This window comes from Mustelus asterias, chromosome 6, assembly GCF_964213995.1.
Source record: "Mustelus asterias chromosome 6, sMusAst1.hap1.1, whole genome shotgun sequence".
Classification (NCBI taxonomy): domain Eukaryota; kingdom Metazoa; phylum Chordata; class Chondrichthyes; order Carcharhiniformes; family Triakidae; genus Mustelus; species Mustelus asterias.
This window is the reverse complement of record NC_135806.1, coordinates 3,942,039-3,959,846: the sequence shown is the minus strand read 5'-3', so window position 1 is coordinate 3,959,846 and position 17,808 is coordinate 3,942,039. Positions and strand designations below refer to the sequence as shown.

At 43.7% G+C, this 17,808-nt stretch overlaps 1 protein-coding gene across 1 annotated transcript; it reads left to right on the top strand.

Moving 5' to 3' along the window:
- Positions 1-3,780: 3,780 nt before the first annotated feature.
- Positions 3,781-17,501, top strand: trmo (tRNA methyltransferase O). The gene is made up of 6 exons (XM_078213930.1): positions 3,781-3,905; positions 9,975-10,120; positions 11,077-11,251; positions 13,322-13,479; positions 15,277-16,047; positions 16,968-17,501. The coding sequence occupies exons 1-6, from the start codon at positions 3,838-3,840 to the stop codon at positions 17,183-17,185; spliced, it is 1,536 nt and encodes a 511-aa protein (XP_078070056.1). The 5' UTR covers positions 3,781-3,837; the 3' UTR covers positions 17,186-17,501.
- The last annotated feature ends 307 nt before the right edge of the window (positions 17,502-17,808 follow it).

Genomic DNA, 17,808 nt, shown 5'->3' with positions numbered 1-17,808 from the left:
CCAGTCCAACGCCGGCGTCTCCACATCTTGTATAATGAGACAGGAATAATTAATGATCTCACAGTTAGGGATCCGCTCGGAAGGAGCAATCACAGTATGGTTGATTTTAAAATACAGATGAAGCGTGCGAAGGTAAAATCCAATACCAGTGTCTTGCGTTTAAATAAGGAGACTACAATGGATGAGGGAGGAGTTGGCTAAGGTAGCCTGGGAGCAAAGACTTTATGGTGGGACAATTGAGGAACAGTGGAGGACTTTCAAAGTGATTTTTCATACTACTCAGCAGAAGTATATACCAGTGATAAGCAAGGACTGTAGAAAAAGGGAAAATCAGCCATGGATATTTAAAGAAATAAAGGAGGGGATCAAATTGAAAGAAAATACATACAAAGTGGCGAAGATTAGTGGGAACCTAGAGGATTGGGAAATCTTTAAAGGTCAACAGAAAGCCATGAAAAAAGCTATAAAGAAAAGTAAGATAGATTATGAAAGTAAACTAGCTCAGAATATAAAAACAGATAGCAAATGTTTCTACAAATATATAAAAAGAAAAAGAGTGGCTAAGATAAACATTGGTCCTTTAGAGGATGAGAAGAGGGATTTAATAATGGGAAATGAGGAAATGCATGAGGCATTGAACAGGTATTTTGTGTCGGTCTTCACAGTGGAAGACACAAATAATATGCCAAAAATTGATGACAGGAAGGCTATGGCAGGTGAGGACCTAGAAATTATCATTATCACGAAAGAGGTAGTGTTGGGCAAGTTAATGGGGCTAAAAGTAGACAAGTCTCCTGGCCCTGATGAAATGCATCCCAGAGTACTAAAAGAGATGGCAGGGGAAACAGCAAATGCACTCGTGGTAATTTCGCTGGACTCTGGGGTGGTTCCAACAGATTGGAAAACAGCAAATGTGACGCCACCGTTTAACCAAGGAGATAGACATAAGACGGGCAGCTATAGGCCGGTTAGCTTAACTTCTGTGGTGGGGCAAATGCTTGAAACTATCATCAAGGAAGAAATAATGAGACATTTGGATAGAAATTGCCCCATTGGGAAGATACAGCATGAGTTCATGAAAAGCAGGTCATGTTTAACTAATTTAGTAGAATTCTTTGAGGACATTACGGGCGCGGCGGACAATGGGGAACCGGTGGATGTGGTATAGCTGGATTTCCAGAAGGCATTTGACAAGGTGTCATATAAAAGACTGCTGCATAAGTGCTGCATAAGGCTGCTGCATGGTGTTACGGATAATGTATATGCATGGATAGAGGATTGGTTAATTAACAGAAAGCAAAGAGTGGGGATAAATGTGTTTTTCTGGTTGGTGATCAGTGACTAGTGGTGTGCTTCAGAGATCAGTGTTGAGACCGCAATTGTTTACAATTTACGAAGATGATTTGGATTTGCGGACAAAGTGTAGTGTGTCAAAGTTTGCAGATTACACTAAGATGAGTGATAGAGCAAAGTGTGCAGAGGACGCTGAACGTCTGCAAAGGGATATAGGTTAAGTGAGTGGACAAGGGTCTGGCAGATGGAGAAGAATGTTGGTAAGTGTGAGATCATCCATTTTGATAGGAATAACAGCAAAATGGACTTACTTCAATGATAAAAAATTGCAGCATTCTGCTGTGCAGAGGGACCTGGGTGTCCTTGTGCATGAATCACAAAAAGTTGGTTTGCAGGCACAGCAGATAATTAAGAAGGCAAATGGAATTTTGGCCTTCATTGCTAGGATGATGGAGTTTAAAAATGGGGAGGTTATATTGCAGCTGTACAAGGTGCTGGTGAGGCCGCACCTGGAGTACTGTGTACAGTTTTGGTCTCCTTACTTGAGAAAGGATATACTAGCACTGGAGTGGGTGCAGAGGAGATTCACTAGGTTGATTCCGGAGTTGAGAGGGTTGGCCTATGAGGAGAGACTGAGGCTATACTCATTGGAATTTAGAAGAATGAGGGGGGATCTTATGGAAACATATAAAAGTATGAAGGGAATAGATAAGATAGAAGCAGGGAGGTTGTTTCCACTGGTGGATGAAACCAGAACTAGGGGGCATAGCCTCAAAACAAGGGAGAGCAGATTTAGGACTGAGTTGAGGAGGAACTTCTTCACCCAAAGGGTTGTGAATCTGTGGAATTCCCTGCCCTGTGAAGTACTTGAGGCTACCTAATAAAAGCAAATTACTGCAGATGCTGGAATCTGAAACCAAAAGAGAAAATGTTGGAAAATCTCAGCTGGTCTGGCAGCATCTGTAGGGAGTGAAAATAATTGACATTTTGAGTCCAGATGACCCTTTGTCAAAGCTAAAAAGCCTTTCTCTTTTGGTTCAGTTGAGACTACCTTGTTGAATGTTTTTAAGGCAAAGATAGATAGAATTTTGAACAGTAAAGGAATTAAGGGTTATGGTAACCGAGCGGGTAAGTGGAGCTGAATTGACAAAAAGATCAGCCATGATCTTATTGAATGGCGGAGCAGGCTCGAGGGGCCAAATCGTCGACTCCTGCTCCTGGTTCTTATGACAGGGTTTAGGCAGCATCGAGAAGTGTAGAGGTTCAGGAAGGGAATTAGAAAGCTCGGGGCTGACGCAGCTGGAGGTGCAGCCGCCAGTGCTTTAGTGATTAAAATTGGGAAGGGGCCAGCAGTGTTGTTGGAGTGCAGAACTCTGGGAAGGCTACATGGCTGGGGGGTGGGGGCGGGGCGGGGGGGGGGGGGGGTAGTGGAGAAATAGGAAAGAAGCAAGGACATGGAGGGATTTGAGAACAAGGAGGAGAATTTGAGAATTGAGATGCTGCAAGGCATGCCGGGGTCTCTGATATCTTCAATGTGGATCAACGCTGACAGGTTTTAATGGGATGATGGGCAAATGGGATTTGGTGCGAGTTGGGATCGGCCAGTGGAGGAGATTTCGATGAACTCAGGCTTACGGAGAGGGGAGAAGCATGCCAAGAGTCGGGTCTGCTCTCTGGACTTGACAGCAGTCACTCACAAAATCATAGAATTGCTGCAGTGCAGAAGGAGGCCATTTGGCCCATCGAGTCTGCACCAACTCTCCATCCCAACCAGGCTTACCCTGTAACCCCATATATTTACCCCACTAATTCCCCCTAACCTACACAGCTTGGGACACCAGGGGGCAATTTAGCATGGCCAATCCACCTAACCTGCACATCTTTGGATGCACTCCTCCAACAAATGAACTGGAAAGACATCAGTGAGCCCAACAGACAGGGAGAAACAGTGGGCATTGGAGAGCACTATCACTCCAGCATTGCCGTTTCAATTTGCTTGTTAGGTATCATTTCAGTGTTTTATTTTTCTTGTTATAGTTCATTTGGCGGCACGGTGGCAGAGTGATTGACACTGCTGCCTCACAGCTCCAGAGACCCGGGTTTGATTCCCGGCTCGGGTCACTGTCTGTGTGGAGTCTGCACATTCTCCCTGTGTCTGCATGGGTTTCCTCCGGGTGCTCCGGTTTCCTCTCACAGCCCAAAGACGTGCTGGTTAGGGTGCATTGGCCATGTTAAATTCTCCCTCAGTGTCCCCGAACAGGTGCCGGAGTGTGGTGACTAGTGGATTTTCACAGTAACTTCATTGCAGTGTTAATGTAAGCCTGCTTGTGACACTAATAACAATAGCAGCAGCCCTTTAGGAATGGGGCAGTGATATAAATTAAATAATACCTGACTGACAGCCTGTCAGGGTTGATCCACAGGAGGAGTAGGCGTCACCATGGTAACTGGCCGCTTCCCTGCAGCGCGCAGGCGCGGCTGGGCCCGGTCACGTGGTGCGCGAGGGGTCACGTGTCCCCGAGTGGGCCGCCCGCTGCTTGGAGCATGGACGATGGGCGCGCGGGTCTGGAGCGGGAGGCCCGGGTGCTGAGGGCCGAACTCCGCAAGCTGAGGTACCGGGGCCGGCTGCGGGGAGGGCGAGGCCCAGGCCCAGGCCCAGGCATAGGCATACCGGCGGTTCGCGGATCCCCCCCCGGCCGGCAGAGCGACAACAACCACCCCCATCGCAGCAGCAAGACTTACATTGCTATAGCGCCTGTCACATCCTCAGGGCATCCCTCCCCCAGGCAATGAATGCCTCCATGTGGAATTCACTCACTGTGTGGGGAACACAATTGTACGCAGCAAGATCCCACAAACAGCAAGCTGGTAATGATCCATCAGCTTCTTCCCTGCTGCTGTCAGACTTCTGAATGGACCTACCTCGCATTAAGTTGATCTTTCTCTACACCCTAGCTATGACTGTCACACTACATTCTGCACTCTCTTCTCTATGAACGGTATGCTTTGTATAACGCACAAGAAACAATATTTTTCACTATGTTAATGCATAGAAATCATAGAAACCCAGCAGTACAGAAAGAGGCCATTCGGCCCATCGAGTCTGCACCGACCACAATCCCACCCAGGCCCTACCCCCATATCCTTACATATTTTACCCGCTAATCCCTCTAATCTACGCATCCCAGGACACTAAGGGGCAATTTTAGCATGGCCAATCAACCTAACCCGCACATCTTTGGACTGTGGGAGGAAACCGGAGTACCCGGAGGAAACCCACGCAGACACGAGGAGACTAAAGGAGCTATCATAGAATCCCTGCAATGTGGAAGGAGTCCATTTGGCCCATCAAGTCTGCACCGACCACAATCCCACTCGGGCCCTATCCCCGTAACCCCACATATTTACCCTGCTAATCCCTCTAACCTACGCATCCCAGGACACTAAGGGACAATTTAGCATGGCCAATCAACCTAACCCGCACATCTTTGGAGTGTGGGAGGAAACCGGAGCACCCGGAGGAAACCCACGCAGACACGGGGAGAACATGCAGACTCTGCACAGACAGTGACCCAAGCCGGGGATTGAACCCGTATCCCTGGCGCTGTGAGGCAGCAGTGCTAACCACTGTGCCACCGTGCCGCCGCATGTGTCAATAATCAAATCAATCCTAGAATCCCGACAGTGCTGAAGTGGGATTTTCACGGTAACTTCATTGCAGTGTTAATGTAAGCCTACTTGTGATACAAATAAACTTAAACATCTGGCCTATCGAGTCTGCACCGACTCTCCGACAGAACATCCCACCCAGATCCTATCCCTGTAATCGTGTGAATTTACCCCACTAATCCCTTTAACTTCTTTGAACACTAAAGGGTAATTTAACACAGCCAATCCACCTAAACTGCATATCTTTGGACTGTGGGAGGAAACTGGAGTACCTGGAGGAAACCTGCACAAATACGGGGAGAACATGCAAACTCCACACAGGCCCAAGCCAGGAATTGAACCTTGGTCCCTGCTGCTGTGAGGCAGCAGTGCTAACCACTGTGCCACTCCATGAAAAACCAGGATCAGCTCTCCTGTTTTAGCTGTCATGCTGATTGAGGGATGAATATTGGTCACAGGACACAGACACACACACCATGGGGAATATCCCTGTGCTGCAAAGTCCTCCCCCATTGGCAGTCCCCCGGGGTTAAAGATGAATTGCTTCCACTTGGGTTCCGTGGGTTCTGAGATGACTGACTAGTCCAATGCACGATCTGCAGGCTGTATCCATGTGGTGTGCAAAGGGTCGGGTTAGATGGGCTGTTTGGAGGTTTGTGTGCTCCCTGACACCTTTACTTTCCTCTGCACATTCCTGATGAAGTCTCTCAATGTGCTTGATGCTTTGGAATGGCATATTGGTTAGAACTGCTGCCTCACAGCTCCAAGGACCTGGGTTTGATTCCCAGCTTGGGTCACTGTGGATTTTGTTCGATTTCCCCGTGTCTGCGTGGGTTTCCTCTGGTTGCTCCGGTTTCCTCCCACAGCCCAAAGATGTGTGGATTAAGTGTATTAGCCATACTAAATTGCCCCTTCATGTCCCAGGATGCATAGGTTAGAGGGATTAGTGGGGTAAATATGTGGAGTAATGGGGATGGGGCCTGGGTGGGATTGTTGTCGGTGCAGACTCGATGGGCCGAATGGCCACCTCCTGCATTGTAGGGATTCTATAATTTATGATTTCCTGAATGATTTATTATTGGCAAATATATTGGTATACGATGAAAAGTATTGTTTCTTGTGTGCTATACAGACAAAATATACTATTCATAGAGTACATCGGGGAGAAGGAAAGGAGAGGGTTCAAAATGTAGTGTTACAGTCGTAGCTAGGGTGTAGAGAAAGATCAACCGAATATAAGATAGGTCCATTCAAAAGTCTGATGGCAGCAGGGAAGAAGCTGTTCTCGAGTCAGGTTGAATCTTCTCCATTTTGGTTGGTCTGTCTGACCTCTTCAGGATGCTTTGAAGGTCCCCCTCAAGTGTTCTTGCCTACCTCTCCATATTTTCATTATTCAAGCCATATCTTTCTGATGACCTACTTGCTGCTTTGGGTGGATGTAAGTGATGTCATGAAGATACTTTGAGGAAGAAATAGAGAGTTCTCTCTGGTGTCCTGGCCAACATTCATCCATCAAACAAGATTATCTGGTCATTATCACATTACTGTTTCTGAGGGCTTACTTTGTACAAATTACAGCTGCGTTTCCCATATTTAACAGTGATCACACATCAAAATTACTTAAATTGCTATGTGGTGCTGAGTTAGTGAAAGGTGTTATGTAAATGCAAGATTTTCTTCTTTAGGTCATGCTCAGCTCCTTCTGCTTTAGTTTGAAAGCATCATCAGATTAAAATGTAACCTCTCCGGAAATCTACTGTTCAGAAACATGAATCTTCCGGAAATTTTTTGAGCAGACCCAAACAATTCATGGGATCATTTTAGTACAGGAACTTGGGAGTGGAAACATGGAATATATAGTATTCAATAAGGAAAACAATTTTTCATATTAGTGTTCCATAATGTTTTATGCTTCAGGTAAATAGTTATATCCATGCACCAGTAACTTCTGGTTCACACACTTATGGTTAATTATTGTAATGTAATTTTATAATCCAAAAAATTCCAACATCTAGAAATGACTTGGTTCCAAACATTCTTGACTGGAGAGGTTGCAGTGTATTTACTAACTGGTCTAGTAAGATGTACGGCCTCAAACTGAACCTTTGTTTCAGATCCTGCACGATGATACTACCTTTTGTGGAACCTGGCTGTGTGCAAATTGTCTGCCATGTTTCCAACATAACAAAAGTAATTGGGTGTCTGAAAGGTGTTGTGGGTTGGCCTGAGATTGTCAAAGGCGCTATTGAAATGCAAGTGCTTGCTTCCTTCCCTTTCAAATGTACTTGCAGGTGGTGGTCTGATGGTTCTGCAAATTTATTTGTTCGAACCTCTGTGATTTATGTTGGCTTTTAGTCACTCGGACCTATCAATTTAAAACCTTCATATTTGTGTTCAAATCCTCTTGTTGCCTCCTCTACCTATATCCAAACTCCAGTCTTCTAACCCTCAACCCAACAAAAACTGTGTTCCTCCAACTCTAGGTTCTGGTCCGACACCAACTGTCCTATCCATTAGTCATGATGTGGAGATGCCGGCGTTGGACTGGGGTAAACACAGTAAGAGTTTTAACAACACCAGGTTAAAGTCCAACAGGTTTATTTGGTAGCAATTGCCATTAGCTTTCGGAGCGCTGCTCCTTCGTCAGATGGAGTGGATATCTGCTCACAAACAAGGCACAGAGACACAAAATCAAGTTACAGAATACTGATTAGAATGCAAATCTTTACAGCTAATCAGGACTTGAAGATACAGACAATGTGAGTGGAGGGAGCAATTAGGCACAGATTAAAGAAATGTGTTTTGTCTCCAGACAGGACAGCCAATGAGATTCTGCAAGTCCAGGAGGCAAGCTGTGGGGGTTACCAATAGTGTGACATGAACCCAAGATCCCGGTTTAGGCCGTCCTCATGTGTGCGGAACTTGGTTATCAGTTTCTGCTCAGTGACTCTGCGCTGTCGTGTGTCGTGAAGGCCGCCTTGGAGAACGCTTACCCGAAGATCAGACGCCGAATGCCCGTGACCGCTGAAGTGCTCCCCCACAGGAAGAGAACAGTCTTGCCTGGTGATTGTCGAGCGGTGTTCATTCATCCGTTGTTGTAGCGTCTGCATGGTTTCCCCAATGTACCATGCCTCGGGACATCCTTTCCTGCAGCGTATCAGGTAGACAATGTTGTCCGAGTTGCAAGAGTAGGTACCGTGTACCTGGTAGATGTTGTTATCACGTGAGATGATGGCATCTGTGTTGATGATCCGGCACGTCTTGCAGAGGTTGCTGTGGCAGGGTTGTGTGGTGTCGTGGTCACTGTTCTCCTGAAGGCTGGGTAGTTTGCTGCGGACAATGGTCCATTTGAGATTGTGCGGTTGTTTGAAGGCAAGAGTGGGGGTGTGGGGATGGCCTTGGCGAGATGTTTGCCTTCATCAATGACATGTTGAAGGCTCCGGAGGAGATGCCGTAGCTTCTCCGCTCCGCTCCCTTCGTCGTCCAGTACCTCCCCGGAGCGGAGAAACTACGGCATCTCCTCCGGAGCTTTCAACATGTCATTGATGAAGACAGAACATCTCGCCAAGGCCATCCCCACACCCCCACTTCTTGCCTTCAAACAACCGCACAACCTCAAACAGACCATTGTCCGCAGCAAACTACCCAGCCTTCAGGAGAACAGTGACCACGACACCACACAATCCTGCCACAGCAACTTCTGCAAGACGTGCAGGATCATCGACACTGATGCCATCATCTCACGTGAGAACACCATCTACCAGGTACATGGTACATACACTTGCAACTCGGCCAACATTGTCTACCTGATACGCTGCAGGAAAGGATGTCCCGAGACATGGTACATTGAGGAAACCATGCAGATGCTACGACAATGGATGAATGAACACCGCTCGACAATCACCAGGCAAGACTGTTCTCTTCCTGTGGGGGAGCACTTTAGTGGTCACGGGCATTCGGCGTCTGATCTTCGGGTAAGCGTTCTCCAAGGCGGCCTTCACGACACACGACAGCGCAGAGTCGCTGGGCAGAAACTGATAGCCAAGTTCCGCACAGATGAGGACGGCCTAAACCGGGATCTTGGGTTCATGTCACACTATTGGTAACCCCCACAGCTTGCCTCCTGGACTTGCAGAATCTCATTGGCTGTCCTGTCTGGAGACAATACACATTTCTTTAACCTGTGCCTAATGCTCCCTCCACTCACATTGTCTGTATCTTTAAGACTTGATTAGCTGTAAAGATTTGCATTCTAATCAGTATTCTGTAACTTGAGTTTGTGTCTCTGTGTGCCCTGTTTGTGAGCAGATATCCACTCCATCTGACGAAGGAGCAGCGCTCCGAAAGCTAATGTCAATTACTACCAAATAAACCTGTTGGACTTTAACCTGGTGTTGTTAAAACTCTTACTATCCATTAGTCACCATGTCTTCAGCTGCTTAGGCCCTAGGCTCTGGAATTACCTCCCAAAAACCTTCCTAATTTCTCTCTCCTTTTTAAGCCTATCCTAAAGACCCACCTCGCCGATCAAAATTTTGATCACCCTCTTTATTTTCTATAGGTTCAGTTTCTGTTTTTATCTGATGACTCAATGTTTTTCTATGTTAAAGGTGCAATATAAATGCAGGCAGTATTCTAAAAATGCGTCACATAACCAAAATAGGTATGTGAATATGTAGAAGAGTGAGTACATACAACAGCAGGAGCAGCCTAACAAATCTTTAAAGCTATGTAGGTAGATTTATTGAAGGTGGCAAGTATTGTTTAAAATACTCCCCTATTATGCATTGAAAAATACCTTGTCACAAGAATACCCTTTAACTATTACTCTGCTTGGTTATACAGAGTACATAGATGGTGTTTCTCTGGATGGGGGGTAAATACCAATTGGTTCACAGCTGTGGATCCCATGAATAGATGCAGCTATTCTGAAATGTCTGGAACCTTTGCATCTCTAAAGAAGAGTACTAATAAAGCATTGCTAATCTTTAACTTTAATTGTACAATGTTAGGCAGCAAGTCAACAAAGCTGTCCATGTACATAAGAAATCTATTGAGGACCTGCACTCCCTTCTGAATGGTTCGAAAAAGGAGCCCTCCCAGAATGGTGTACCAATCAGAAATCGAGATGATCAAGCGTCCCTATGTTTGGAGAAAGGTGTGAAATTCTGATTGTTCAATTTGTTACAGGGTCTTCTTGGGCCTGTGATGAACTGTTTTTACTTGATGTTTCCATGTGTTTTTTCAAACCCTGTTGTCCAGGAACTGACTAAATTGATATTGTTCGTGTAGATGGGGTAATTTTGATTGCTAAAGTAATGACTCAATATCATTGTGTTTCGAGTTGTGAGTTCCATGTTGGGTCTCAGCACAAATTATTGGCGTGAGAAGGGAAATTGTGTGGTGTTGTGAGTTAGTAAGGTGTCTTTTGACCTCAGAACCAAGATCTGAAGCCAGTTTGGTTGGTGAATTATTCCATGTATAGTATATATTATTCCATTTCTAGGTCCTAGATGGTAGAGTTAGAATGTAAACATTGGGAGAGGACTAGGTTCTTCTGAGCATCTGTCCAAAGAAAAACTCAACACTCAGTGATAATTAATTTAAAATCTCACCACAAGAATAGTTGGTATAGATTGCAGAACACGTCAAAATTATGAAGTATTCTCTTGAGACTGTGGTGGAAGCACTTTATTTGGGGCTGTGTTGAGGCAGTTTTACTGAACAAATGATTGGACCAGAGATGCCCTGAGGCAAAAAATTGAAAGTATATTCCATTCAGAGAAACTTCACTTGTCAATTGCGTTTACAGTGCACCTTAGCAATTCATCAGCAATAATCATACTTGTTAAAAGTGTACTGGCAGTGATAAATTATATGGAACTCTGATAATCCAATCAAACCTCCTGTGTTTACTGATTGTAACCATATATAGTTTTATTATATACAAATCTTAATCAGAGCTTAGTGTTTCAAGTCTGTTTCTGTATCTAATGTATTTTACATTCCACACTTGGCCTGCTGATTGTAAGTAATATAGATTGACTGTAGTTTCTTATCTGTAATGTATGAAATGAAATTTAAGAATTACATGTATTGTATATATTCTAAAAGGAAACATTCGAACTGTGCCCATTGGATACATTGAATCCTGCTTCACTGCCAAAAACGGCACACCCCGTCAACCAACTATTTGTAGCTTGTCCCGTGCACGACTTAAAATTAGTAAGCTGATTTTTAACAACGTGGAACATTCGCTGATGGGCTTGGATCAGTTTTCACATGTCTGGTAGGTTGGTTTCAGTTCTCGAAGGTAGATGTTTGTGACATTATTTAACCCATTTCTCCCACACTTTGAACCACCCATTCAACTCTCTAATCTTATCCTATGCCAATCTTCAAGTTGCACTCACTCGCACGCAAGCACTCTTGCTCTCGCTTTTGCTCTTGATTGCTCTTGCTCTCGCGCTTGCTCTCGCACCCACTCTTGCGCTCACGCTCGTGTTCATTCTGGCTCTCCTACTCGCTGTTGCGCTCACTTTTGCTCTTGATTGTGTTCGCTCTCCCTCTCGCGTTTGCTCTCGCTCTCATGTTCACTCTTCATCTCGATCCTGTTTGCTCTCGCCTTCGCTTGCTCTCACATTTGCTCTCCCTCTCACCTCTCTGCCTTCTCTTCTTTTTTAAGGGAAAGCACACAAGCCTGTCTTCCATGATCACGCACCTTCTGTAATGCCTCGATAGCCTTTTCTGTAATATGGAGACCAGAAAGTACTGCATGGCAGTACAGGTGTAATTTAACTAAAATTCTTCACATGATTTGCACAACTTTTCTGCTTTTAATTGTACTCCTCTAGAAATGAACCCCAGTGCTTGGTTTTTAATAACCTGCATTGCTACTTTTACTGATTTGAGTATCTGCACCCCGTAGGGTTCAATGAACAATGCTGTCAGAAATAAACTAATCACATTTTATTTTTTCTTCTGTGCTTAAAACAGGCTTTTTTAAACACTAACTGTGTTAGGGGTGTTGTTTGTGATCAAGGCTTTCACATAGCTTGGCTAATGGACCATGAGCAAGCATAATCTTTGGTTTTAGTTTTAAAATAATGATTGATTTATAAAATTGTTGCAATGGTTAGAAAGTGTGAAAAATCTACAATAAAACTAGGACTAGTATAAATTTACTATTCCTGCACTCCCACAGGAGGAGGGCCATGTTTAAAGAAGACTTCAGTGTTGTTGTAGCATTAACTCTGACAAGCATTCCCTCTAGTACGTCTCCCTGCTGGGAGTACTAAGTCTGGTTGAAAGAGAATCAGATTAATTTTGTGAGGTTGTTTTGGCACCAAATCTAGCAGTGAGTCAGCAAACCATTTCATGGTGGAGCTATTTCTGATTCTCACTCCCAACTTGCAGGATTTCATGCTGGCAACCAAGCAAAACCATCTCCTGTATCTCTACTGGAATAAACTTTTATCTAAAGTGGCATTGACTATAGTGAATTTACATTTTCTTCTCAAAGTATTGGGCAAGACTGGCGTTTTAAGGTCAAAACAAGTCTCTGTTGTGGCACAAGTTGCACAATTGATGTGCTGAATTAATGCACAAAATCTATTATTTTAATGTGACTTTTGCTGATTGTGGAGAAGTTCAAAATTTTCTATACAATTGCAAAACTTTCCAAAATCAGAAGCATGGCTGTTGGTTATGGAACTTACAAGTGGTCTGTCTGTAAGTTTGTGCTTTGACTTTTTTTAAAAGTTCATTGTTAATGGTGACTATTTGCTGATTGTAATAACTACTCTGAGATGCCCAACTTTGAATCAAACTGGAATGCTGAATTAATACTTTTCCCATAGCTTGCTGCAGCCATCATAGAATCCGTTCAATGCAGGAAGAGGCCCATCGAGTCTGCACCGACAACAATCCCACCCAGGCCCTATCCCCGTAACCCCACGTATTTACCCTGCTAATCCCACAACACTAATGGGCAATTTAGAATGGCCAATCATCCTAGCCTGCACATCTTTGGACTGTAGGAGGAAACCGGAGCACCTGGAAACCCACGCAAACACAGAGTGAATGTGCAAACTCCACACGGTCACCCAAGGCTGGAATTGAACCCTGCTGTGAGGCAGCAGTGCTAACCACTGTGCCACCATGCTGCCCCAAATGCATGTCTCATTGTGTTTTTGTAGTTCTCCAAGGGCAATATAATCTCGTTCCTTATTTTCCTTAAGACATCTCTGCAACTACAAACCAAGGCAATCTTATTCTTTAGCCTTGTGCTTGCAGGTAAATTTTATTGAACTTATGAAACTTCTGATTTTAAAAAATGTATAACATTTGATTTATGCAGGATTATCTTTGTTTTTCACAAGAATGGACATCAGAGCTATAAGGCTAAAGTCAAACCGCCTCGATTAAATGGATTAAAAACAGGAGTATTTTCCACAAGAAGTCCTCATCGACCCAATGCAATAGGTTTAACACTGGTAAAGCTGGACAGGATTGAAGGTATGCTACTGCAGAGATGTTCTATAGAGCTAAACTGACAACTTTGATCCAACCATGAAAAGTAGAGGTCCTGTAGGAATCCAGGCAGTTTCCCTGTATGAATCATGGAATCGTTACAACACAGAAGGAGGCCATTTGGTCCATTGTATCTGCACTGGTTCTCCAAATGAAGATTATGACGTAGTGCCATTCTCCTGCCCTTTCCCCATATCCCTGCACATTGATGGTGTTAAGACACAAGTGATTTTGTGATAATCATCTGATCTCCAGGTTTAATTATACAATGGTAGCATTTATATCATAGATTGGAATCATAGAATCCCTACAGTGCAAAAAGAGGCCATTCGGCCCAGCAAGTCTGCACCGACCACAATCCCTCCCAGGCCCTATCCCTGTAACCCCACCTATATACCTTTCTAATCCCCTGACATTAAGGGGCAATTTAGCATAGCCAATTCACCTAATCTGCACATCTTTGGACTGTGGCAGGAAACCAGAGCACCCGGAGGAAACCCACGCAGACACAGGGAGAATGTGCAAACTCCACACAGATAGTGACCCAAGCTGGGAATTGTACCCAGTTCCCTGGCGCTGTGAGGCAGCAGTGCTAACTGCTGTGCCACGTGTCGCCCACAGTATATCTCATTTTTAACATAGGGTTTGCCCTACAGTGGAAGTAGGCAGACAAAACGACTAAACCAGGGTCAGCACAGTTAATGGGGGTAAACTGAAGCTTGATAGGAAAGCTGGCTTTTAAGATAAAGAGAAGGTTGAGAGGGGATTTAATATAGGTGTTCAAAATCATGAAGTGTCCAGAGAGAAGATAAAATGGTTTCTATTGGTGGAAGAGTCGGGAGCAAGAGGACTTGAGATTTAAAGCGTTTGGCAAACGAACCAAATGCAATATGAGGAAAATCATTTTGGCAGTGAATGATGGAGGAATATTCAATCTTGGCGTTTGAAAGAGAATTCGATTAGGTGTAAGTATTGGATAAGGGAACAGTTTGCAGGACCACAGGGAAAGGGCTTGGGGCTGATTGGTGGGACTCACTGGATTGCTCTTGCACAGAACTGACACTAGCGTAACGTGGCGAGTGGCCTCCTGCGATGCATCGTTCTATAATCTTAAAATGTCTTGAACGGAAATTAAAGAACAGGAGGAATTTGGAGAGGGAGTTCCAGAGGCTGAAGTCAAGGCTCCTCCAAACAGTGGTATGAAGAAGCAAGGGCTTCCTGAAAATGCTACAGCACAGGGACCAGGCAAAAGGTATAAACCTGGAATAGGTTGCAAGATTGTACTGATTGTTTGAATATTCATTGTGATTTTAATATATTGGGGGAGAGTAGAAGGTGGATCAGCAAAGACAGGAATCAATGGGGATGGTGGAGAGAGCTGCATTTGGGATAGTTGAAGTACAGGGAGGATGAGAGGCCAGAAAGGAAGGGCATTGAAATAATCAAGTCTAGCAGGAGCAAAGGAATGGGTAAGATGTTCAGTGTTGGAGAGGTCAGGAATATGTAATGCGGGTAGTAATAGGTGTTCCTGGTAAAAGATGGAATGTAGGAACGGAATGTGCTTCAAGCTTAGCTTGGAGTCAGACAACTTTCCATGATTTTTCCAACCCAGTTCACTCTTGAAACTTACTTCTGACCTTTAAATATTTATATTATAATTGTGCTAATTGGTGATAGTTAATCAATAGATTCAATCTTTGAATTTTAAGATAGTTGATGATCAATATGCAGCATTGTTTGTACAATTCAATGTGTGTACTTAATTTCCCTAACTTCTTGAAGGTGACACTCTTTATTTCTCGGGAATTGACATGATACAAGGAACACCAGTACTGGACATTAAGCCGTACATTCCAGATTATGACACACCTACGGCTGAACCACCAAAAAGCAACCGTCAATTACATCAAGAGATTCTTGTGCCAGATGAGCAGTGCCAGGATATATCCATTCCAATCATTGGGGCAGTAACTATGGAGAGTGAGGATAAGGAACCAGCCCATGTTAAGGAGGCTTCAGAGAAAGTAGGGCATTGTTTTACTGAGTGGGTGCGACATGCTCCCGGAGATGACATGCACCCATTCAGAAAGACAGATGATAATGTTCTTGAGGGAGAAGACCAGTCCCCTATACATGTAGGAAGTACAATCTCAGTCTGCTTTACGGACAGAACTGCGGACAAAGAGGAGGGCTGCGTTTGTGAGCTAAAAACTGAGAAAGTGGATGAATTTGCTGCAAAGGAGGATGTTTCAGATGAAAGCATACTCCTAGCTATGGAGAAAATCAAATGTCAGCTGTTTCACAGCGATATTTTAAGCCAAGTAACTGCAGAAGACAAAGTTATTTGTTTGGAGTCCGAGCAGTTAGGTGCTGCCACCGTCTGTCAGAATAAATGGCCAAAGGACCTTGATGCTATTAACAAACCTGGGAACCAGTCATCGAACAGTACAGTTGCGACTTGGATAAAGCGATCACCTGTAACTCCCTTAAACGTTCGATTCACTCCTCATGCAGAATGGGATCTGAAGCAGTTTCAAGCTCCAAATGGGACAGGTAGGAATGGTGTTATATTGCATGTTCTAATGATAATACAAGCAGCAGCCAAAATTCTCATATCGTTGCATTTAAATGTAACACCACCTGAATTGTAAAACTCAAGTATTGTAATACAGACGGCGGTCATTTGGCGCATTGTGTCTGTGTCGGCTCTTTGGTAGAGCTAACCAATTAATTCTGCTTCCCACTACTCTTTCACCATAGCCCTGTAATTGTTTTCCCTTCGAGTTTTTATCCAATTTGAAAGTTACCGTTGGGCCTGTTCCCTTGCAGGCAGCACATTCCAGATCATAACAAGCTGCATTAAAAAACAAGTTTCCTAATGTTGCCCCTGGTTCTTTTGCCAATTAACTTAAATCCGTGTCCTCTGATTGCTAATCCCCCTGCCACCGGAAACAGTTTCTCCTTGTTTACTCTCTCGAACCGTTCATGATTTTGAACACCTCTGTTAATTTCCCCATAACCATCGCTGCGCTAAGTGGAACAATCCCAGCTTCTCCAGTCTCTACACACAACTGAAGTTTCTCATTCCTGGAACTATTCTGGTAAATCTACTCTACCTCGTTAAGTTCTTGACATTCTTCTTAAAGTGTGGGGCTCAGGATTGGACAGAATGCTACACTGAGGCCGAGTTTTATAAAGATTTAGCACACTTCCTTACTTTTGTACCCTGTGACTGCCTATTTATAAAGCCAGTGAGCCTGTATTTTTTAACAGTGTACTTTAACACTAGCTGCTTTCAAATCATTTTGCAAATGTTGTTCAGCTTAAGTTCAAATTTCCGATTATTTTTAAGTGATCTTGGGGACCTTGATCCAGCAGCTTTGTTGCATTTGTTGAACACTAAATATAACTTTAGAACTTAATTTTTTTTGACAAATTTAAGAGCTAAAACTTAATCAACTCTTTGTTAATAGATCCGTGCAAAGTTTCACTGAAATATTTTCAGTCTGTGGAGGAAGCCAAGTCTGCCATTGTGGCTGTGCTATCAGAGGATCCAAGGTCCATATATCGTCGCAAACAGTGCCAGGACATGCTGTTTTACTTCACTGTAGACACTGCCCATATCACCTCCTGGTTTGGAGATGACTTTGCTGAAATCTTGAGGATAAAACCAGTGAAAGAGGGGGCTTAGATTGGAACTGTTGGCATAGAAATTCCCGATAAGGTTAAGAACATTAACTTATGTTTTTAATTTGATGAAAAGCCCTGTATGGGTGTGGGTGTTGCATGAGTGCATTTCCTTTGAGCTTTTCCTGCTTTTCTGTGGCCCAATGCCTTAATTTATAATGGAAACTGCCTATGTAAACTTATCACATCATAGTTACCTTTGTTGCTAGTAGTGGTGTTACAGTGACGTGGTAAATTTAAATGGACAGTTCTTACTCTAAATTCAGACATGTAAATCTATCATGGAAAAATAAAAGTAAAGACTGACTTCAAAATCAAAATTGAATTATGTTTGTTCGTTTTGCTTGTCCAATTATTGCCTGCCCTCTAACGGTCTTTCATCTGAAAATTATATTTAATCTTGATTGCCTATGTCCACCATGGTGATTTTAATCTTAATTCATTTTTGATCCTGTACATTTTTAGCTTTGTAAATCTTCATCTGAAAATGTAATTCCATGTCCGTTACAGCAACATTATTTATCTCTTCCAATGCACTGTGAATTGTGCTTACTGCATTTTAGTTTAAAAGGGTTTCCCCCATTCTCTTTATCCATTCTCTAGGACTTCTGAGACAAATTCTTGGCC